General features: G+C 34.5%; 2 protein-coding genes across 2 annotated transcripts; one reads left to right on the forward strand and one right to left on the reverse strand.

Moving 5' to 3' along the window:
* Nucleotides 1-1,067: 1,067 nt before the first annotated feature.
* On the reverse strand, nt 1,068-4,042 carry LOC145620499 (uncharacterized). Its single transcript, XM_081675185.1, has 3 exons — nt 3,852-4,042; nt 1,588-2,534; nt 1,068-1,506 (listed from the first exon to the last, which is right to left on the reverse strand). The coding sequence occupies exons 2-3, from the start codon at nt 2,527-2,529 to the stop codon at nt 1,264-1,266; spliced, it is 1,185 nt and encodes a 394-aa protein (XP_081531311.1). The 5' UTR covers nt 2,530-2,534; nt 3,852-4,042; the 3' UTR covers nt 1,068-1,263.
* A 6,150-nt stretch (nt 4,043-10,192) lies between these two features.
* LOC145620219 (uncharacterized) lies at nt 10,193-17,355 on the forward strand. Its single transcript, XM_081674852.1, has 7 exons — nt 10,193-10,906; nt 11,489-11,796; nt 12,013-12,744; nt 13,889-14,017; nt 15,449-15,652; nt 15,770-15,970; nt 16,717-17,355. The coding sequence occupies exons 1-7, from the start codon at nt 10,654-10,656 to the stop codon at nt 16,843-16,845; spliced, it is 1,956 nt and encodes a 651-aa protein (XP_081530978.1). The 5' UTR covers nt 10,193-10,653; the 3' UTR covers nt 16,846-17,355.
* The last annotated feature ends 7,079 nt before the right edge of the window (nt 17,356-24,434 follow it).

Genomic DNA, 24,434 nt, shown 5'->3' on the forward strand with positions numbered 1-24,434 from the left:
GTTCCTCGATTTTCCGTTATAAATACCCCTTTTAACCAATTTGTTCCAAAAAATCAACAGATTTTTGTTTTTTTTTTCGATTTGGTTCCAAAAAACTCAATTTAAGTGTGCCCTAGCATTCCCAGCATCGACTTGTTTGATATTTGTGCTGAATTAACAAAGTTCACTGAGACAGAAATTGGAAGGAGGTACGATGTTCAATTAAATCTCGAATTAGATGATTTTGTAGCAAATTTTTGCAAATTGTTGTCTGAATTATGTCGCAAATGTGATGTTTGATTGTAATTGTGGATATGACTTAAGAATTGAACCCCAATTTCGTACTTTTAACATTAGGGTTTTTGTTAGTTTCAATTGAATTGGGGTTTTTTAAATTTGAATTGATTATTATAATTAGGGTATGGCAATGGTAATTTTGTTCAACTGGGAGTAATGTTGATGATGGTGCTTGCCAATTGTTGAAGGAAATGTCTTCCGTAAGCTATTCACCATCAAAAGAAAAAAAATGTCAATGCGGAGTACCCATGGCGAGGCTTACTTCCTGGACTAGGGAGAATCCGGGACGCAAGTTCAGGTCGTGCAAGTTCTATGACCCTGTGACAGAGACAAGGGGTTGTAAAGCCTTTGAGTGGGTGGATCAGCCAGATGGAACACCATGGCAAACAGAGGTGATTAACAACTTAATACTTGACAAGAAATTGATGAAGGGTGAGATAAATGACTTGAAGAGGGAAGTAGATGATGTGAGTGGGCAGAGGAGATGCTTGTTGAATGAAATTGATTCCTTGAAGATCAAGTGTAAGGCACTGAATTCTGACAGGAAGAAGATGAGCATGGAGAGTCAAGGAAATGATGGATCATCAAAGAATTTGACTATGTTTATGGGTGTTGTTGTGTTTTGTTTCCTAGGTTTGGTTATGTCCTTGTATTTTGCTAGAACTTAGGATTAGTGTGGACATTAGTCAATTTAGGCAATGTTTTATGGCTTTTGTTAAGGTATCATGTTATGTATTTGAATATTTTGCGTAATGAAATGAAATGAAATATTTTGAAAAGGTTGCTCTAACTTGTAGTGCTTAATTTAGTCATTCCCATTCATTGTAGTAGCAAAAGGCATATTTACATATGCATACAAAATGTTGAGAAAGTGTTGCAGCAAAAGAGCACTACATATGTTGACCTTTAAAAACTAAGTTGTCCAACTACACACATGAAATTACTTAAAAAACTAAGCTGTTCATGAAGTACAGATTCTCTAAACTATTACAAGCTGTTCAAATTCTTTGTCCTGCTTCTGGTAACTGGCAGCTTGGGCCTTGGTTGTGTTGCTTGGGCTGGCTGAGATGAAGACTCATTTGGTTGGGGTTGAGTTGAGCTCTTTTTTCTGCCTCTAGGAGTGGGTTGACTCAGAGATTGATAGGGTGCTGATGATGCAGGGGCAGTTGCTGAGAACTGGGAAGATGTTGCTGCAGTAGTAGCCTGTGGTTTTGGCATTGTCAATGCAGCCTGCATTTCAAAAAAAAAAAAAAAAAACATAAGTCATCAACCTAAAACACATACAATGAATGCAACATTTCATGTATATACCTGTTTTGCAGCTTTAGCCTCACTTTTCTTCCTTTGCTCTTTCATCCAAGCTGTCTGCAGCTGTGGCCTTCCCCCTTTGGGATTTTGTGCAGGCTGCTGTGGTTTTTCTGGTGCAGGACCTTGCTTACAGGTCTTGGCATAATGTCCAAACCCACCACAGTTTCTACATTGCTTTTTGATCTTTTGTTTTTTCCCCTGAGAAGTAGCAGCAGCAGACCCTTCACCTTGTTCAAGCTTCCTTTTTTTCCCTTTTGGTCTGCCTGGCTGAACCTTTATCACAGGTGGCAAAGGCTCTCTAAGCTGGACCCTTTCCCAATGCTTTGAACCAGGCATTGCAGCTATAGGAGACTCATATGCATCTAGGTAAGTGACCCTATAATAGTGTGGATGCACATACAACTCAGGGTCCTCCCTCTTGTCTAAAATGCAAGCATAAGCATGGGTACAGGGTATCCCTGTCAACTCCCATCTATAGCAAGTGCAGGTCCTATTTGACAAGTCAACAATGCACTGGTCATCTTTGTATTGAACCTCATAGGTCTCTCCCCTAGAAGCCACAACAGTACATGCCCTAGCATACTTCTCAATGCCATCAAACAACTTGTTGACATATGGTGTTAATAAACCCTCCCAGCTAGAGGCAGCCTCCCACTTATCATTACTTCTCTTCATCATGTACCTTCTTAACTCCCTTTTACCAGTTACCCAAGACTTCCCTTTCTGTTTATACCAACAACTAAATCCCTTAGGCACCCTAACAGTAGCATACACAAAACCATGTATAGCTGACTCCCTCAAGTAGTGTACATCTATGCTAGAAACAGGAACATTTTTCCTCACATAAACCCAACCACCATCCCAATTTAACACCCTTCTATTTTTACCAACTAATGAGGGTATAAATGCACCCCCCAATGTCATTTTAAGGTTCACTTTATCCATCCTAGCTGTAACAGGTCCAACAACAACAAAACAAACACAACAATGCACAATCTCAGTATTTAATTGAACAATTAATCATTCAATCCAGTTTACAACTACTCACAAATTACAACATGCAAGACCAATTAGGCTACACTTTGCACTTAATTAACAATTAAAATATAAATAAAACCCTAATCAACTAATTAATTAACAATAACACAGTTCAACCAAGTCAAAGATTCGCATAATTAGGGTTTATAATTGTTTAATTCACATATTCCCAAAAACAGCAAATTTTACCCCAAATTACTCCCAATTACCCACACAAAGTACAGTAAGGAGCTAAAAAATACCTCTTTCGTCAGAATTCGAGATTCTTTGTCAGCAAAGACTCAAGCTTTTGGACCTTTACGCGTTGAAGATGACAGATACCTCGCTCAGTAGCTTCGCTATTGTGGTCCCAACTACTCTTGCTGAGGGAAGAACTGTGCGACTTAGGGTTTGCTTTTTGACAAATATCAGAAAATGAGAGGAGAGAGAGTGACAAGGTTGAATGTAAGGGAGAAATTGATGAGAAATTGATGGAGAGAGGTGAGAATTGATGATAATTCAGAGGGGAAGGTGAGAAAAGGAAGAAAGAGAGGGAAATCGTATTTTTTGTCATAAATGTGGAGGGAAATGAGAAATGGTGGGACCCACAGCAACTTTCCGTCACCGGAGTCAGGTGGAGGTGGTAAAACCTATATTTATTTTTTTTATAAGGTGGTAAAGTAATACTTTTTTTTTGGGAGGTGGTAAAAGAGATTTTAGTGCTTTTGTAAGGTGGTAAAAAACAAAATTTCCTAATTATTTTGATATTAATTTCTTTGATAAAAACATATGAATTTCACATGTATACTTTTTAATCTTTGAATAAACTATTCACGAGCAATATCATCAGCCGAATTTAGATTAATGCGCAAAAAAAATGTTTGAATTTGCAAAAATGAAAAAATCAGTTTAATTAGGTTTACAACATCATACATAAATTCAATTCCAGAAAAAAATTAAAAAAAAATTAAAAAAAAAAAAAAAAAAAAAGCAGGCATTTTTAATTGCACTGGTATTGTTTACAGAATACAGAGTACTATAAAGTTGAAATGATGAACAAAATTTAAAATCGACTTATAATTTGGAGCATGATAATTCAACAATTGCCTTAATCCTAATTCCAGATTTTCCCCTAATTCAATCAAGCAAAAATCATACAACAACCCTAAACATTAAAATCGAAAGAAAATTTCACCAAACAATAAAGAAATCAAACAATTAATCAATTAGAATTGAGGAGAGAGAATTACCGTGACACGCGATTACTAAATGGAGTATTGAAATTGAATTGACATCTGAATTTGTGATTGAAGGTTTTTGGATTGATATGAATGTGAGTTTTATATGAATTGTGAAATGGAGTATTTTATTTGTTTTGCTTTTAAGGTGTTGGGCGTTGACTAGTTTTGACCTAAAACCTCCTTTGATATATCCTATCCAACTTTTTCTATCCTATCCAACTTTTTTTGATCCAATGTGAATGCTTTTGATTTTATAACATGTTTGATGAAAGATGAAAGGTTTTTTCTTTTCACATTCTCTCATTTCCTTTTGTATCACCTTTATTGTTAGCCTTGTTGCTTAAGATAATGATCTCGGACAAATAGATACAAAGTCGGATTGTACACGTCTTTAAAACAACTGTTAAAAAAGGCATGGTGTTATGTAGTTGTACATGGATACCCTTGCTGCTTATGGTAATGATCACTAAAAATAGTCACGGGTCAGATTGTACCTGTCGTTAAAACGGGCTTTAAAAAGAAATGTCGTTATGTAGCTACACATAAATATCATTGAGATTCTTTAAAGCTAGAATTGATTAAAAATTTACACGTTGGCATGCAGGCAACCAACCAACCAATCGTGTCGTGCTCACTTTTTTTTTAATTAGAATGTCTAAAATCAATTGCTCCCTTTACTATGTTTTGCTAAGCTTTCGACTGTTATACTGATTGAAGGGCAATTTAGGTACAAGTTGATTTAAAATGGAACTGGCTTATGAAACAACCAAAGTATGTCTATTCATGGTCTAGCTCTGGAGACTGAATTCTAATCACCTAATATATCGAAAGGAAGAATAGAGAACAAACTAGAGTTATTACTAGCATCAATGTTCATAGTGTCATAAACTAAATGTCCCACGTTAGCTATTTAACTGTTGACCGATTTGCCTCCCGATAGATATGATCGTTGGATGCTCCAATTATGAAACTGATAAAGGAGAGAACGATTGTCTTTGATAACATGCTTAATCTGCCAAGGGACTGTCCAAATGTCTTTATGAGTGTGATGACTAAATGATTATCACCTTCAATTTGAATGTTCTAAATGCCGCAATGAAGAGCTAGTTGGAATCCCTTTATGAAGAGTTGTAGCTTCTGCAATGAATGCTTTGGTGTTGCTGAGGTTGAAAGTAGAAGTCTTAAGAACTGCATCACTACTGTCTCTAATATGATTCATGCTGCTACTGAGTTGTTGTCAACCAACTCATCGAAGTTAAGCTTGAAAAAGTTTATTGGAGGTGGCTTCTATGATACAAGAGCAACTGATGATGAGGAGAGTGTGTGGGAAGATTAGATGTGGCCTCTAGGAATGGTAGATCTCATAGAGAAAAAGATATTTAAAAGAGATCTTCAGCACCACTCATTGAACGCATATTGCGCTCGATGGTAAATCCTTAAACATTCAAAGGACTTACTGCGAAGATAATAACATTTTGTTCTTTCCAAATACTCCAAATGAGAAAGATAAATATCCTTATAGTATTGGGATGTTTTCTTATAAACTGTAATGTATTAGTTAAACTTACAAAAGAGATCGTACAGTCTAACCACTTTTTTACTAGATAAAGAGCCAATATTTGTCTAGTTTTAGAACAATTAAGAGAAAGCTGATCTATTGTTTCAATTCTTTTTGATTATTGCACACTGGACAGATTATCAATGAGATAATGTTCCTTTATGAAGAGTCTCTCGATCATCTTAACTATTATGGAATATTTGTTATAAAAAAATCTAGATTTTCGGGGGAATATCAATTTTCCAAATCCTCGGATAGGGCCAATTATTATCTTCAACATTCAAATTATGAGTTAACCATGTGGTTGACTTAACTGATAAGTTACCATGCATAGTGAAGCCCTACAGTATACGGGATTTTCTCTCATATCATTAAGTGTAACTAAACGCCCATAATTTATACCGATGTGTTTTAAAAAAGTAGGGCTCATAGTTTTGTCGAAATTGACTTGGGTTTCATCTAAGTGGAGGATTTCTAAAAAAGACTTTGATTAGCTACGCAATTGTCAAGCAAAAAAAAAAGTAAGTGTCTTTGCCATCACCTACTTAGAGTGTGGCGTCCGGCTTTATACAAAAAAAAAAAAAGACCGATTCCCAATATTGGATTCTTTATTCAGTTTTATGGAGAACTAAGTTAGATCCCGTGCCATGCACGGTAATTTCAATATTTATCATTAGTTTAATACAATTATTTTACTATAAAAAATACTAAAAAATTATTTTACAATTATTTCAATATAAGTTTAATATTTTGAATCTTTAAAGAAAACAGAGGAAGAAATGCATGCACGACTAATAAAATTAACCATGGATTACATTACAAAGTTATAGGTAATATTACATTACTGTATAGTGTATTATATGACTTTGTTCCGTCAAAAAATAAATAAATATATAAATCTTTGTTGAATGTGTAAAAATGAATATACTTGTCAAATAGAAAAGAAATATTATTGTAAATTAAGTATTAAGTTAAATACTTCGCTAAGAAGCTTTGAAAAAAAAAAAAAAAAACCTTTTGGAGGAAAATTTTTTAAACAGGTTATGACAAGTGTCATTTGTGGTTTCGCCTTTAGTATAGGTAATATATTGAATTGATAAGATTATAATCTTCTTTCTTGGTAATGTTAGAGCTAAATCACCAAGCCCATGATCAAACAAGCCCGTTTTTTAAAACAACTAATCTTAAAACTCTTAGTCTTAAAACCATTGGGTCGTTGTGTTAACCTGAACCCAAAATGTTTGAAGCAACTTTCGACCCATAACCTTGATGGATCCGACCCACTATAAGTATTGGGTCGTAGATTGTGTGTGAATATTAATCGTGTGAGCCCAAATACAGCAGAGTACAGAGTGTCCGAAAAAGCCGTTTCAGATTTTTAAATGCCCCACTTCAGATTCTTTCTTTCTTTTTCTTTTTTGAAATACTTGACCGTTAGCTATATAACGACATGTCTTGGGAGAGTTGGAACAAGGTGGGTCATCTTGTACTCTCGTTTAAGCTCATATTTCAAGGATACATGGATAAGGAGTAAGTGAGTAACTAATGTGCTATTGTGCTTGTAGAGTTGTAGGTTGTACTCGATGAATGATGTGGAAAATCCTTTCCTCTCTAAAAATTCTTTCTATTTTAGCTTTTGTTGTATAGAATTATCATTATTTTGGGGAAAAATAGTTGAATAAATGATTTGTGAATAACTACTTTTTTTTTTTTTTTTGAAATAAATAAAATACCTTTAATAAATGAAAATGATTAAGCTAGAAAACTCCATCTGCATCACAATATTTGAGATGCTTTTCTAGGCATTCTAAGGAAAATGGTAGTTAATTTTATTGAAAATATGCTTATGCTAAAATGAAGTTTATGGGACTATATTTTTACAAATTTAACGAGAAATAATAATAATAATAAACTGTTTCACTATTACAAGGCCACTTGTAAACGAATTTAGTCTAAATATGAGTACATGACTAACTCACAGAATAATGAGCTTATGATTATAAAATGGTAATTCACAAATGTTATCCAATTCTATTATGTGAATATTCAAAGGGATTATATAAATGTACGCAATCTACTTTGTTTGTCTCCAATCCCACAATTTTTGGTTTATTTGTTTTTCGAGGTTTAATGGTAGGTTAATATATGAATAGTGTAAAAAGCCCAACATGTCATTTATCCTGGGACAGATGAGGGAGTATGTATTTAAATCTGATCTATTTGTATATGGCATATGACATCTTAATATTCTCGATTTATTATATGAGGATATTAGTTGAGTTACATTATTTTGTTGGGGGGGGGGGGGAATGAATGTGGTAGAGCATCGCGTTCCTAAACATGTTTTAGGGTTATTTGAGTAATTTATAGGTCATGTATGAGTCAATTTGAATATTTTCTAGAATCGTGTCCTAAATTTCAAGAACGAAACTTATTTTAAGTGTCCGACAACAATACCCTGTATTCTTTATAATTAATTTACTAAATACTTGTTTAAAAAAATTAATTTTAAGATGGAAAGCTAGCTTGGTAAAATCATGTATTGAAATTTGAATTTTGGCTCCAATACATAATATGATAATTTAATTTCAGATTTTATCAATTGTCGAATTTAAATTATGTTTTGCGATTATAAATTATTTGATTGCTTATTTTATTTAACATTTTCTCAATTACCCAATCATTTAATTTATTTATAAAATATGGCTCTCCATATATTTGTAAATTTAAATGCATAAATATTTTTATCTTAAAAAAAAAAAAAGCATAAATATTCTGTTTAGTATACAGAAAATTACAAAGTAGAATCAAGTGACAACAATGCAAAAGATTCTATACAACGAAATATCTTATCAGAAAAATAAGTGACAGGGTATACTACGAGGATGATCATTATGAATTTCTCTACTAACCCAATCATATGATTATATTGTCACTTTTATCCATTTGACAGTTTGTATGGTTTTAAAAGAAGCATATCAGACAGATTTCTTATTATAATTAATGTAAATGCATCAAAATATTCTCAACTTTTATTTGTTAGGTGGAGATAAATTATTTATATGGAGTATCTACTTTTGTAATGCTTGCTTTGATTATTAAATGGACACGCTTGAGGAAGAATTAATATTTCACATATAATAAAGGATCTTTCCAAATTAAAAATTATTGTAATAATCGAAAATCATTTCATTGTCTTTAGAATGATACGGTTTAATTTTTACTATATTGTACGTGTATATTTTTACTACATAGAGTTGTAGGAGCTAGGGGATCGTCATTATCATTTCACCTTTAGCAATACATGTGAGTTTATCATCTAATGTACCTTTGGAGTACCTGTTAGGACCTGTTTTCATTGACCGAACTCAGCTAAACTGAACTCAGCTGAACTGAACTGAACTCAGCTGAATTGAACTCAGCTGAACTGAACTGAACTGAACTCAGCTGAAATGAATATTTTATAAGAGAAGGAAATTAGGAGCTGATTGAACTGAACTGAGCTGAATTGAGCTGAACTGAACTGAACTGAACTGAATTTCAACGTAAGAGAAGGCCCTTAGTTATTGTGGAGGAATTAAGTAGAGTTATCATGGATTATTTAGACTTTCAATGTCATGTTAGGTATTTCTGTTTGAATTCGTAAATAGCAAGAGCAAAAAAATGAATTCTATCTCAAAACTAAAAAACTACAATTCCTTGAATAAAATGGTTATTATCTTTTTGCGTCTATAACGCGAGGTTTTGGCCATTGACCATATGTTGACTTTGTGCTAGTTAATTCATTAACTATCAACTTAAAGTTCTTGAATGAGGGTTGTGGAGGATTTATCTCATCCAAAATTGATGTTGAGTTCGTCGAAGGATCGTGTTAATGTCCCAACTTGATTTTAAAGACTAGTGAACAACTTGATAATAAATTATATTCATTATAACTTTTGAATAGATCACTTAATTAAGTTTATTTCGAGTATCAATTTAAAAATATCATACACTGTTACACCAAGTAGATGTAGCTTACAAAAGGTACATACAATCAATTTTTGGATTTCAAGTTTTGCATGCTACTTTGCAGAGAGTATAACTCTATAACACAAAAGTAATACTTTTACTTGTACTAGGTATTATTATGTTTTAATTGTCATTTAAACAACCTCACTTGGTTTCAAAAAAAAAAAAAAAAAAAAAAACCTCACTACAACTATTACAAAAGTATACACAATTACACAAATGTCAAATTTATTAGGCATGTTTTGATCCGAACTTATTTCAATTCATTTTATTTCGGACTTATTCTGCGAGTTTAAGAATTTATAAAATACTTTTGCAAATTCGAAAAACCAAACAATCTTTAATTTTTCACAAATAATTTGATCATTTCATATCCAAACAAGTATATTATCCAAATATCCGATTCCAATCCAACTTTAATACAAATACGAATCGAAATTGGACAACCCTACTTATACCGTTATACGGTTATACACTTATACCAATAGCCACAAATTCAAACGCAGATCTCAATGCACTTGAACACCATACCTTAAAAACCATAAACAAATTGTGTAACTCAACAAAAAATAAGGTAACACAAAATTCAAAATTAGTACCCTAGCAAACATGCTCCAATAAAGCAAACATCAACTCGACACAATAACCCATAACACTAATTGGGCCACACATGCCCGCCACCATTTACCCTTTTTCTTTTCCTTTTTTTTTTTTTTAAAATTCCAAAACCATTTTTTCAAAAAAATAAAAAAATTAAAAAAATCGCCGAAATCAAATATTTTTCAATTTTACCCATTTTCGCCGTTTATTAACAATCGCCGGTTTCTCTTTCTTTCTCTCTCCTCTTTCTTCGTTCTACTGGTTCGTTCAATTCTCGAAGAGAGAGAAAATCAAACCTTCGAAACCCTAACAATGGCGGAACTACATTCATCTTCTTCCTCGTCACAAATTCTCTGATCATCTAGAAAAAACCATCAAAACGACGCAAAATTAATTCGTTTTGATACCGTTTTTTCAACGGTTGGTTGGTTAATTTAAACTGGCTATGGCAGAGGCTGTATTCTCGACGGTTTTCTTCTTCTCTGCTAGGGTTTCGACTTCGTTACGATCGCAGATCTCTCGCGATCCTACCTAAAAAAAAGTCATTGAAATTCGTTTTTTCGTTAATTTGTATTTGATTTTATTCAGGTGTTGTTCGAATAAGGCGGTGGTTGTGGTGGCGGAGGAGAGAGAAAGTCGATAATGGCGGGGTGGGAGAGGTTGAGGAGGTGTTTGAGAACGGTGTTTTTCATGTTGGCAATGGTGGCGTCATTATTGGTGCAATGTCTGCCATTGTTGGTCGCCATTGGAGATGTTTTGGTACCTTGTGTTTTGGTTTCGAGCTTCACCTGTGTTAGGTGTTACAGCTTTAAACAACACCTTAGAAGATACGCTTTTAAGAGCTCTTTGATTGATATTCCTCTTGTTTCTGTCCTCAGATCTCTCCTTATTACCTGTATGTCACCCTTTTATCATCTTTAATTTTGTTTGTTTTTATTACAGTCCTATTTATTCATGTAACTGTGAATTTTGATTGTGTTTTTAGCAATATTGAGCTAAGATTGAGGTGAATATAAAAGTTCTATCTTGGATTTTGATATGAATAATTATTGGTTTTGCATGTTTTTGGTTGAATGTTTTATTTGCTGTTTTGCTAATGTGTAAACATCTGGGGTACTGTTTAATTGCATTCTTTAGTAGCTATTGATATTCGGTGTACCGGATAATGTAACTAGTGGTGATGTTATGCTCGGTGTAAAGGGTTTGGTATGGCTGTATGGTATGTTCATCTGTGGGTGGTGATGGGGCAGTCCTAGAATGGTTTATTCTGTATTTATATTGTTTTTGGCGAAATTTGGATGATGCAATTCTTATGTTATATACGAAATACATACTTGCGAACTCAGGGTTTGGGTAGATATACATAGGTGATGATTGATGACAGAAATAATGCATTTTTGAAAATGGGTGTAGCTTTGTATATAGTTTGTGAATCGTCTACTCTTGCATTGCTTATGGATTAATGCATTGTTTGCAGGTGTATATTCTCTCTCTGATGCTCCTGCTCTTTCTCATGGACCATATCTTGGAAGTGTGACGATATGTTCCATTTCTTCTATTCTTCTTCTGTCAGTAAAGGCCTGTGTTTTCTCTGCGAATTCTCAGATGGTAGCTGAAGCTTCACATTCTATTTCAAGGCGTATTCTTCATTTGAAAAAGTCTTGGGGAATGCCTGTTTTGTTTCTTTCATCTGTAGTTTTTGCTCTTGGCCATATGGTGATTGCCTATCGAATTAGCTGCAAGGCAAGGAGAAAACTTCTATTTCATCGGGTTGATCCAGAAACGGTAGTTCTCCTTGTGGTTTTATCCTTTTTAGTGTTGATTGCCTTCTAAGTTTCTAATTGTTGTGAATTTGTTTCCATTAATTTAAATTTTGCACATTTGTCATTTATCAGCTATCCTTGCTGTTCTCTAAAGCCAATCATATGCTATTAAAGTGCTATGCTTGGAATGTTTAACCGTTTTCAATGTCATGCTGAAGTGTGATCAACCTCTTGGCAGGTTTTGTCTTGCAAGAGTTTGCTATCTGCCTATCAAAAGCTTCCACGATCTCCCATTCCCTCCTCAGCAAAGGCTACTCCTAAAAGTGATAGTGAGACAAGGAGGAAACCTTATGGTCTAACTCGTTATGATGGTGTCTTGCCTGTCAGATTACTTGCTGATATTGATAGTTTATTCACAACTTGTCAAGGCTTCACGCTCCATTACAAGATTAGTATGCCTAGCTCTCCTGCACGTTCTCTGTCATCCACAACCTTTGTTGAACCCAGTAGAAGCTGTACCCCTCAGTTGGGCATTGGTAGGGTAAATGTTGATCGGCCATTAAATGCTCTGTCAAAAACCCAACATAACCTGTGTAGAAGCTATAGCAACAATTTCTATTCTTCTTCTTTGTTTGACCCATTGCTTGAAAATATGGCACGTTCTGCTGTTTCATCTGATGAATTTCCTCCTATGAGCCTTGATGCTATGGAGGACAAGGATGTAATAAATGATTTAAGCCCTTTGAAATTGGATTCAAATTTGGAAGCAAATGGAGAGTGTGGTATTGTCCTAGTGCATGGATTTGGAGGTGGAGTTTTCTCATGGAGACATGTGATGGGGACACTGGCACGTCAAGTAGGCCGAACTGTTGCAGCATTTGATCGTCCTGGGTGGGGTTTGACTCCTAGGCTACTAAGGAAGGATTGGGAAGAGAAACAACTGCCAAATCCTTACAGCCTTGATACTCAGGTATAGCTTCTAGATAGCATCTTCTTATTATAATGAATATAACTTAATGGATATGGAACTTTTATAATGAATATAACTTATAATTAAGAGTTATTTAAACATGCTACATATCGATTTTGACTTTCCATGTTGCATGTCAATGTTAATATTCGATGCAAGACCCTTTCACCCTAGTGTTTGTTATTGGTAATTTTTTAGAACAGAAACCATAATTTATTTACTTGTTAATTTTCCAGTATTGCTGCATGTGTGGCTACGTTGCCTACGGCCCTACCTTTTATTGAAAGCATGTAACATGATGCCATTGTTATTTTGAGTTTTCTGTTATCACATTCTAATCTTGATGTTACAAGGTCATTATCGCTGTCTGTTAATCTAGACTTCTATAGGGTGCTGATATGCTCTCTTGGCGTTGGAGGATCTTTTTACTATTTGTTTACCAGTTTACTATCCAGTATATGAATGGGCCTCAACAGTCTTCATATCATCATATGTGGTTGCATTATTAGGGCTCTTAGTACTATGCTGCTACTATCTTTTTGTAATTTTTTGCATACTGTTTAGAAGCCTGCCATATTCGTGCTACGTAATTGTGTCAAGAAGCTCTTAATTTTGAATTCTATAACTTTCTTTCTAGATGAGAAATATGTATCATCTATCAGCTGAAGTTGTTGAGACTTAGCTTATTGCTCTTTATATGATGTGCAGATCTCTCTCTGTGTGTGTGTGTGTACTAATTTCCCTTGTTCATAATCCCGATGACCATTTTACAATTAAGCTTCATCATTATTATTCTTTAAAGTGAAACTATCAAACTCTTGAACTCAGCTCTTCCTTTTAACTGGAGATAATTTACTAAACCCAGTTGAATTGCCTTGATTGATGCCCGCTTATCTTCAGTTACCATTGCTTTTGTAGAAGTTTGATTTTGTGAGAATTATAAATCTGCTGCTTATTATCTACTTGCTTACTGACGAGGACAATTGTTTTATTCTCTGTTCCTTTATTTTGTTTTATTAACTATTTCTTTATTTTATAAAGTTGGCTATATTTTTTAAATGTCATGTCTTGTATATTTTCAATCATTGTCATTTGGGACTTTTAATTTCTTTTTCGGCTGATGCTGTGTTGGTTCCTATTTCAGGTGGGCTTGCTTTTGTCCTTTTGTTCTGAAATGGGGTTTTCTTCAGTGATACTTGTTGGCCATGATGATGGTGGCTTGCTTGCATTAAGGGCAGCTGAAAGAGTAAAAGCATCGGGGAGTTCTGCAAATGTGAGTAATAATTGCTTGGTTCATGCGAAGTTTTTGGGTTGGCTATATATCTTAGACTTAGCTGAATGGCTTTTGTGTACAGTAAATGTTGTGTATGATTTATTTTACAACTTTCATAAATTTTTGTTTTGCTTATTGCTTAATATCTGTCCAATTACAGATAGTTGGATGGAAACCAATCTCTTTGTAGCTATTTGTGGCCCTTTATATGTGTTGTGTTTTGTGGGTGGCAAATTGCATGCATTTGAAGCTAGTTGTGTGTCAAAGATATGCAACGTACAGTATCAGCCAAAATGTATAAATGGATTTTGTGACTGAGTTGGATTATTTTATAGGATACAGGTGTAGGGCACTAGATACATGATTTAATTTGTTGGTACATAAGTTGGCACAAAGAAAAAAACTCTCATACTTAAAGTTTTACGTTTCCTGTTTTTCGATAGTGAAAGGAAATAATTGTCTTTTACACCATTTGATTATTTGCGGTACTTTTGTTGCTGTGTTTTACTGTACTTTTTTATGGAGTGCAAATTAATTATGATCTTGATAGGCTTTCTTTTGAGATTGAACATTATCAGTTCATTGCTTTGCTGAAGTAAATGCTGTGTTATACGCAAAGAGTTTTCATGGGGCAGAGAACAGCTAGAAGTAGTAATTAGGCTGATTATGTGTAACTAATTATGTGAATAGTAGTTGTTTGAGGAAGGATGAGGGGTAATATTTTTTACTTTTTGTACTGTGAGTCTGTGACCAAGTTGAGGCTGGACAAAATTCAAAATGTAGGCACATTGTAGAGCGATTAACAGGGTAATTTTTGTGTTTAAGAAGTCTGGATACTGTCATTGAACTTGAGTAACATGACATATGTTCTGATGTATGGTGAACTGTTGTCAACAGCTTCTGAAGTTTCTGCTTGCTGAACAGGCTCTGTCATGGCAAATGAAGCCAAATGTTTCTTTATGTAGTAATTATTTGTTTATGAAAAATCATTATCCAACAGAGAGATGAGTTCCTTAATGTGGGTTTTGATATGTTTATTGTCAGAATCACACCCCCTTTAAAAATGAAGGCTTTCCTTATATCCTCATCTGTTAACCCATACGGTCTAGGAATTGGCTGATGTTATTTTCTATGTTTAGTAGATATTTATATTTACATTTAATCTTTCATCACATGTGACGATTAATCTTGCCTCAAGCTAGACTAGAAGGGACCACTGTACTGAACTACTGATTGTTGGCTGATTGGGATGTAAATCAGCTAATCATGCATCTTATGGCTATTAATGGTACAGTGTGACAATATTTTTGCATTAATTAGACATCTGTACGACTGTACCTTTAGATTCCACTATCAGGTAGCTATTATAATTTGATTTTTTTTTTTTTCTGAAGAGTGCCTTAGAACTTGAATGATTCTTTTTGTTTTCAGGTTGCAATAAAAGCAGTGGTGTTGCTGAGTGCAGACCTTTCTCGAGACGTAGTTCCATCTTTTGCAAGGATACTTCTGCGCACTTCATTGGGAAAGAAACATTTGGTTCAGCCACTGCTGCGGACAGAAATTACGCAAGTGGTAAATAGGCGTGCATGGTATGACGCTACGAAGCTGACAACTGAAGTATTAAACCTATACAAGGTATAGGTTTTGCTCATGTGAAACAATATTCTGTCTTAGGAGTAGGATCTTGGAAAAGGTCTTTAAATTTTAAGTCAAGTCAGTTTTTAACTAGATGTTACAAATGCATTTTATCAGGCCCCTCTCTGTGTAGAAGGTTGGGATGAGGCTCTTCATGAGATTGGTAAGCTTTCTGGTGAAACAGTTTTATCGCCTGAAAAAGCAACATTGCTGGTAAAAGCAGTTCAAGATTTGCCTATATTGGTTGTCACTGGAGCTGAAGATGCACTTGTTGCTTTAAGACCTGCTCAAACTATGGCTTCCAAATTTTTAGATTCTGTAAGTATTGTGTATGTATTGTTTATGGTGTGTGTGTGTGTTTGTTGTCTGATTTATCACCATTTCGATCTTTTATAACCCTCATTTTCTCTCATTTCATAAATAAATAAAAACTGTCACTTGTTTTGTGCTGGGTTCTTGCCGGTAACAACATGATCTCCCAAGTCCTGAACTTTTGTGGGTTAAGGGACTAGGCTTGGATTGTGGGACTGAATCATTTGGTACAGTTAATTTACCTTATCAATGTTCAAGCTGTGTGATTGTCCAGTGGATGATGTTGTATGAAGGCAATAAGGCTTGGCTGGGTGGTCAGCTATTTGGTTCATCATTTTCAGTCAGGCAGATCAGTCTGGCATGGTTCTGGATTCTTGCTCTTAGCATAATATTAGTATTTGCTGTATGAGAAGAAATTGCCTTAGTTATCGTAGCATATGTTGTATGAAGGCGAATGTGCATGGTTCTGGATTCTTGCTCTTAGCATAATATAGCATATATAAGCCTGATATTGCTTATTGAAACTAAACAAAGCAGCTAGCAGGTTGGGTGATAGTATGGATTTAGAAGTATTAATGCTGAACAAGATGTTATTTCATGGCGTCTTTTTAACATTTTTATACCTTACTCCGGTAGTTTTCATATGAAAAGCATATTCACCTATTAAATGTTTTTAAACCTTTGGAAGATTCATACTTCATTGTATTTTTCCTTTAGACATGAAACTCATAATTAACTGTATGATTATGCAGAGATTAGTTGCTATATCAGGATGCGGACATCTTCCTCATGAGGAGTGCCCCAAGGCTTTGCTTGCAGCTATGTCTCCTTTCATTTCTAGAGTTCTATGCGATTTTCAAGTGCAGGTCCATACAGAGTGAAACTTTGTCACTTAGCCAGCTTTTGGAGGGTCTTCCCCTTTCTTTGGACCACCTCAAACGCCTTTCCTTGCTGAAACGTCCAAGAAGACAGTATGGTGTTCCTCTCCCCTCGGACACTAGTTTTCCGAGGTTGGATCTTCACTTCAAACTCAGAAGCTGCAGGGTTCCTCAAACGCCTTTCCTCGCTGAAACGTCAGAGAAGACAGTATAGTGTTCCTCTCTCCTCAGGTTGTAGTGTTGCCAGGTTGGAACTTCACTTCAAGCTCTCAGAAGTTGCAGGGTTTTGGTGTGAATCCCTTGTAAATTGATGTCTTTTTTTTTCCTTAATTTATTTACTTTAAGTGAGATGTTTACTGTCAGCGTGTAGATATTCTTGTCACTGGCTACCAAAGGGTAACAATGACATAACTTGTATACATCATTTTACAATCTACACGTTGGCGCGTTAGTTACTGCTGTAGTGACTGTTGTGTACCTTTTAAAAATTGAAGAGTTGAAATTTTTTGTTCACTCGTCTCTGAGTATCTTGCAGTTTACGAAGTCTTAAGAGAAACTCTCGTAAATCATGGCATAACGTGCATAACTGCATACATCATTATTTTATCTATACACTTTCGGGTTAGTTACTTGCAGTATATGTAGAAGTCTGGAGAGAAACTCTCGTGGCCTAAAAGCCACCTTGGGCAGTTATGGATATACGTTTTTTTGGCAGTCTTCTGTTTCGAAGCAGTTTTTAACAATCGTCTGAAATTTGTTCATAGCTACATTAGGCCATTTGGTGAAGCTAGGGAGTAAGGACATAGACGATAGTTGTTACCTGTGAGCAATCAGCATGATTTCGATAGTTGCAAACTTGCAATCAGCGTGATTTCAATATAGGTCGAAGAAGGATCCTAGTGTATTGGAACATAATCTTTGACATGTCAAACCTGTGCTAAACCTATAATTCCTACCCCAAGAACCACAATTACGACATTTCTGTAGTTGTTGCACGATATTTATTTTGTTGTAATTTTTTTTTAGTAATAACTAATAAGAGAAAATTAAGAATTAAGAGTGTAAGGTATAGTTCACTGAATTATTGTGTTGCTTGTATATGCTAGCACTCTGTCTAAGCTTTTTATTTTTCAAATCATGACATTTTTAGAGGCAGGGCCGTCTTTAGACATGTTTTTTCTCACACGCGTAACAGAGCCCCCCAAAATCAAGGCCCCATAATTTAAAAAATTAACAATTGTAACCTTACAAATTCACCTTCTTCCTTGTAAAAGATCATCATTTTCAAACTAAAACCTAAAAATTCATCTTTGATTATGAAGATATATTTGTGGATTTTGCTTCAAAAAATATTAAAAGGATGACACTTTTTAAATAAAAAGTTTTTGTTTGTTGTTTTATTGAATTGCTATTAAACTTATTACTATGAATATATAAGCTCTATAATAATTTGTAGTATTGTACTCGAAAAAAAAGCCATCTCATAATAATAATAATATTTTTAACCTTTTAAAATAGTCCTCCAAAATTGAATGGCCCAATTTTAAAAGTTAGAACAGGGCCACCAAATTATCGGAGACGGCCCTGTTAATTAGAGGCACTCACTTGAATTTCTCCTCAATAATTAGATCCTACAGAGTAATATCTAAGACTATTTTCGTGTCCTCCACTCCCACGGCACCAAGACTAGTGATCTACGTATTCCCTTCCTCTCTCAAAATTTGCCTCACTTCTTTTTATGGGGTAACGGTTACACAAGTACTCGTACTAAACAATTATAAAGATTCATCATTTAACGGTTACACAAACTTATATTTGGTTGCACCAACATTAATTTATGAACCAAGCTTGAAATAAATAAAGGCGTAAAAACAAAACCATACGATAAATAAAAAAATGATCACTAGATACGTCAAATCTAGGCTTGTACAATGCACCAACTTTCCAGTTTTGCGTAAAGTTAGCAAAATAAAGAGGCTATCAGATTACACAGCGGCTTGAGGGTTTGCAGATGTCTGCTAGCTCTTTGGTACTGTATTGAATGATTGTTTAAAGAACATATAAGTTGTACTCTGATTTTATTACTTTCGTTTATTTGCAGCTATTTATAGTACTTGTACAATTAATTTGTCACGTTATAGTTGTTTATGTTCATATTAACATTGTGCTACGTACTACCTACTGATTTAAGTACAATGTACAATTCTATTTCGTGGAAAATTGATTTCTATACTCTATAATAGGGTAGTCTCAATGAAATATCAAGTAGATGTAATTATTGTCCTTATTGTTCTTATTATGTTTAAAATTAATATTGATACTTGAATTGATTTACAATTAATGATGAGCAATAATTAGTATTGCGTACTCCATATAAATATTGTGTTTTTCTAATAGCAAAATTAACAAGTACTTCCTTACTTGTTACTCGTATTTAGTACTCCTCTGTCCCTTAATACAAAGCCACTTTCGCTTTATTATGTGAGTAATAAATGTTACGAAGAGGCTTTGTATTAAGGGACGCAGATGACTTATTATTAATGGTTAAACAATTTGTATTTTGTAATTAGATATAAGTAGGCTCAATAAAGTCAAATAAGTTCCAATCAAATTGTAAATGATACTTTATGTTTAAAACTCACCTAACACAATTTCAATAAGATAAATTGGTAACCAAATGAAGCTATATATACAAATTTGGGCATAAATACCCTCCCAACAAATACCACTAAAAAAGAACTTAACTAATTTAGTCATATTTTCCAAAAAAAATTCTTTGAACGTGCCCTTTAACCGCTTTAGTCAAGAATTATTAATAAAAAGTCTACACACATGAGATGATGAGAATACCGCGTTTTTAATTTATTACGCATGAAGTACACACACCAAATAAAACCATAACACAATTTTTCTACACATTCCCAATAAACTCCACCAAATGATGGAGAAGTAATTCTTCTTACCTTATATTTATGACATTTTTGTTTTTGTAAAATTAAGATACGGAGTAATAATTATCATTCACCCAACGTGTTAGTTCATACTTAATTATAGACGAAGTACTTGATACCTGATAAAAGCAAAAACAAAAGGAAAATAAGCAAGAAAATAGAGTAAAAATTGTTTTTATTATAGAAAAAAAATTATAATTTCCACTTAGACTTTTTTTTTTTCAATATTTAAAAATTAATTTCAATTTTAATTTTAATTTAAATTTACAGTTGTAAGAGCATGTGAAGAGTCTACATGTAGAGTTCGTAGGCAATGACCATGGTGTAGTGGTGGCGTTGCGCACAAATTCTGCTGTAACTATCTCTTTTCCTGTCACTTCATCTTCTTCATTCCACCAAATTTCCAGTAACTTCCTTCTTCATTTCACTTCAAAATTCAACATTTTTACCATTTTAAGCTCAAAATTCTCCAAAACTCTGTCATCTTCTTTTTGCCATTTTTAGTAATCAAGGTTTAATCACCCCATTTCCAGAAATTCAAACCCCACTTTTATCTGCTTTCTCTCTCTTCATCCAGGTTCCCACTTTCATTTTTGAGGTAATATTCTACTTTCATTCTTTGTATATGAACTATTATGGTGGTTTTTTTGGTTTTTAGTGTAAATTTCTTAGTTGGGTCTGTTTTAATGCTTTTATTTTTGCTGTTTTTTTGGGATTTTTTTTTAGTTTGATCGTGTTTTTCTTTGTTTGTTTTGGAAATTTCTTACTGGGTGTCTTTATTATGCTCTATATTGTTGGAATCAGGGGTTTTTCCTCTGTTTTTTGGGTATATGTTTACTGTGTTTGATCTAGATGACAATTCTGTTTAATATTTGAAGAAATTTTGTTGGGTTTATGTGTTTAGAGCTAGAAAGTATGGTATTTTTGGGGGAATTTATCAATTCATCTGCAAAAATGGCCATTTTTTCAACATTATTATCCGTTTTAATGAGAGAAACTCATCAAATTCTAGAGAGAAATTGAGTACGTTCATCCACATTGTATAACCTAGCTTTACTCTACTCAAGTTTGTTGTCATATGTGCACATCGAAGATCTACAATGTTTGCTCAGGTGGGGATGAGACTATCATCCACTCTTTATTTTTCTGCAAGCATGCAGCTAGCATTTGGGGCTGCAGTGAGTTCACTGATCTGTTGAGGGATGCTCCATTATCTTCTTTTAATGACTTGTTTGTGTGGGTGGCTGGGAAAGTGGATAAGTGTAAACTCAGTCTGTTTGCTGCTTTGGCGTGGGCTGCGTGGCACTGTAGAAATAAGGAGATTTTTGACAGTGGGAGTGAGGTGGATGCGGTGGGGTTGCTACGGGTTTTGTTAAGCTGTGTGTGGATTATGCAAGTTAATTCGAAGGTTTGTATGCCTCGCCAAATCTTTGCAGCGAGTTGACCTACTAGATGGAAACCGCCTGAAGCTAATGCTGTCAAAATTAATGTTGACGCTCATGTGTTAGCAGGGAGTGGGGTGAGCTTTGGGGCTGTGATTAGGGATGCCCAGGGATCTTACTAGGTGCTGCAGTAAAGAAAATTGATGCATGTTGGGCACCTGGTCTGGCAGAAGCGGGGGCAGCAGTTTTTGGAGTTAGGTTGGCTCTCAGGATGGGGTATGACAGGGTAGAGTTGGAGTGTGATACAGCTTATGCAGTCAAGGCAATCCAGAACAAGTGAGAAGGGGCGGCTCCAGTTTTCTTATTCTATGATGAAGTGTCTTTTCTAAGCTCAAATTTTACTTCCTTTATGTGTAGGCATGTGAAGTGGGATGGTAATGTAGTTGCTCATAGTATTGCTAGGTGGGAAACTCCGATTGATATGGAACGAATTTGTATGAATGTTTTTCCCCAAAGTCTCATGACTTTGGCTTTGCTTGATTTGAATTAATAATGGTTCCTGCTTGTTGCCTTCAAAAAAAAAAGTTTGTTGTCAAGATGATTTTTTTGTTTTCTATTCCTGATTTTAGACATGTATTTTGATTGTTGGAAGAAGCTAGTATTAAATTATGTTGTTGTTTTCCCATAGTTTGTTGGTTCAGATGTTTCCCATAGGTTACTGAAATGATTTCTTAATTAGGTAGTGTGTTAATCAGTGGCTTCTGACTTTCATCTAGCTGACCAAGCTATGTCACAACTCATGGAGGAAAACCAGGAAACTTTCAAATGGGGAATCAAGATAGTGACAGATGATTCAGAAATTAAGTCTTACAAGTCTTTTAGATATCAAGGTGTTCAATATTCTCTTCATGACTGTGTTTACCTATATCGGGAAGGTGCAAAAGACACCGATATAGGTAAAATAGTGAAGATGTGGGAGACAAAAGCAGGAGCAAAGAGAGGGAGAGTTATCTGGTTTTTCCGCCCAGTAGATGTTTGCAGCTTCTTAGGAGAGTATGAGCCTTCTTGGAATGAGCTGTTTTTGGCTTCTGGTGAGGGCAAAGGAGTTTCAAACATAATCCCTCTGGTAACTTCTCTACCTTCTTGAGCTCTTGTTCACTTTCCTAACAATAACTTCTCTCTGCTTGAACATTCTGTGAATATGGATAGAGTTACATGGTTGATATGTTCAAAATAAATTATGAATATTATCTTAGTTTTATCTCCTTTATGTTTCAGGAAGCTATTGTTGGGAAATGCAATGTTGCATGTACTGCAAAGGATAGAAGGAACACTCTTCTGTCTAAATCAGATTTGGCAAAGGCTAACTACTACGTTTCCCATATCTTTGATGTCGGAGATCTAAGGATATCAGATAAGTTTCCTGATGTCATTGACAAGATAAAAGGTTAGTGAAGCTGTATGGTTTTTTTTTTTGGTGTCTTAGTTGGATTACATGTAGTATACAGAAATCTTAGTAATATGTGACTATTACTAGAAGAGTGCTTCTTCCTAATTTATTGTATGGATTTTTCTTTCTATGACCATAGGGAGTTTCTTTAACAAGCCATACAAGATATTTTGGTAGAAGATTTGTTCATCCACGTTTAGATAAAAGATTAAGTAAACTAGTAACTTAATGGTTAGTCAAGCTTAAAGAGGCTAGAAGCACTACAAATAGGAGTTGCAGGACGAGGCTCAATTTCTCCTAACTTCTCACAGTTTTATTCCAATTTCCAGCAACAAAGTTTTTCTTTGCACTTCCAAAACTTTTTAATCCAACTCTATTCTTATGCCCTATGATGGCCTAGAAGATATTTGTAAATTTGACCTACTCTTATTGTGAACTTGAGTGACTCAAGTCTGTGACTATTAACCAAAAATAGTCTGTGACTGAACCCAATGTAACCAACACATGATGATGGGCTTTGAATAAATTGACCTTTTTCTAAGTGGAATATTGCAAATTAATTTACAGCATATGCTCTTAGGCACATTGTCACCTTATAATAAACTTTTCTGTGTTTTGAAATTTAAATTTGTTTTTTATTATTGTTTTATAGCAGTACTATATAATATGAAATGAGAATACATTATATTGGAAATCTGATATAGACCTCTTGCTACTGGTGGATCTATTGTTGTTGTGAGCAAGAGACAATCTGCTACAACTGACTTAAGTGACATAGTAAATCTTGCTGAAGCAAATCATTGAAACTATAACATCCCTGCTCTTTTCATTATAACTTCTTTTGGCCAAGATGTCATCTTATTACTCAGAACTTTGAGCACGATACCTGTGATAATGTTTCATGTTGAGTATTCTCTTTTCTGTATTTTGATCTAAATCAGCAACTATATCTTCATATGTCTGCAGTGGAACGCTTGTTCAGTTGGAGCCAAAATAATCCCAAAGGAAATTTAGAATGCAGGACTGGTCTCTCTGCTGGTGCACAGTTGAAAGGTACTTGTTGAAAAGACATACATTTTCCCCTTTCTATAATTTTGGTAAAACGTTGTATTAATATATATGCCTCCTATGTTTGCTGGTGTTATGCTTAGTTGCAGAAAAACCTACAAACACTGCTGAAAAGCCTACAAAGATCAAAATGTTGCATGCATCTGAGAATTTAGAGAATCGAGATAAGCCCAAAGCAAATTTAGAATGCAGCAATGATCCCAGTGCTAATGCACTATTGAAAGGTCATTGAAAAGACTACTGTATTTTCTATTTTTTATTTGTTTATAAAAAAATTGGTATATACTACCTCCATACCTAAATGATTTTTTACATCTTCCTCATAGGTTTGTTTCTTAAAGTTCTTTAAACTTGTACTTTATTCCATTTATGGCAAGGGCACTTAAACTTTTTGCCTTCTTTGGCCCGCTACAATACCCACATACAAAATTTAATATAAGATTTGACCTACTTACATTGTTGAGAAATTATAAAATCATTCCTTTCCCCACCTGTACACTCTTCCTTATTACTAAGTGCCCTAGGACATACGGGAACAGAGGTAGTAGTTGAGTAATTCTTATATACACCTGGGTGAAACGTGCACCCAATGGTATTCTTTGCTCATTTAATCATCAATGAGCAAATCATAACTTTGGGTGCACTTTGCACATGGGTGCATATTTAGTAGTTGTTTGTATTAATTTTTATTTATCTCATCTGTTAATTTTTGCTATGCATTAGTTACAGAAAAACCTACAT

This window comes from Chenopodium album, chromosome 27 (genome assembly GCF_948465745.1).
Source record: "Chenopodium album chromosome 27, dcCheAlbu1.1, whole genome shotgun sequence".
NCBI classification, from domain to species: Eukaryota; Viridiplantae; Streptophyta; class Magnoliopsida; order Caryophyllales; family Amaranthaceae; genus Chenopodium; species Chenopodium album.

Bases quoted from the DNA above. Each gene is read 5' to 3' on its own strand.
- LOC145620499 (XM_081675185.1), bottom strand. From the start codon at position 2,529: ATGGATAAAGTGAACCTTAAAATGACATTGGGGGGTGCATTTATACCC. The intron at 1,507-1,587 runs GTATATACATGA...TTTGAAATGCAG, and splicing joins AGGCTAAAGCTGCAAAACAG to GCTGCATTGACAATGCCAAA.
- LOC145620219 (XM_081674852.1), top strand. From the start codon at position 10,654: ATGGCGGGGTGGGAGAGGTTGAGGAGGTGTTTGAGAACGGTGTTTTTC. The intron at 12,745-13,888 runs GTATAGCTTCTA...TTCCTATTTCAG, and splicing joins CTTACAGCCTTGATACTCAG to GTGGGCTTGCTTTTGTCCTT. The intron at 15,653-15,769 runs GTATAGGTTTTG...GCATTTTATCAG, and splicing joins AAGTATTAAACCTATACAAG to GCCCCTCTCTGTGTAGAAGG.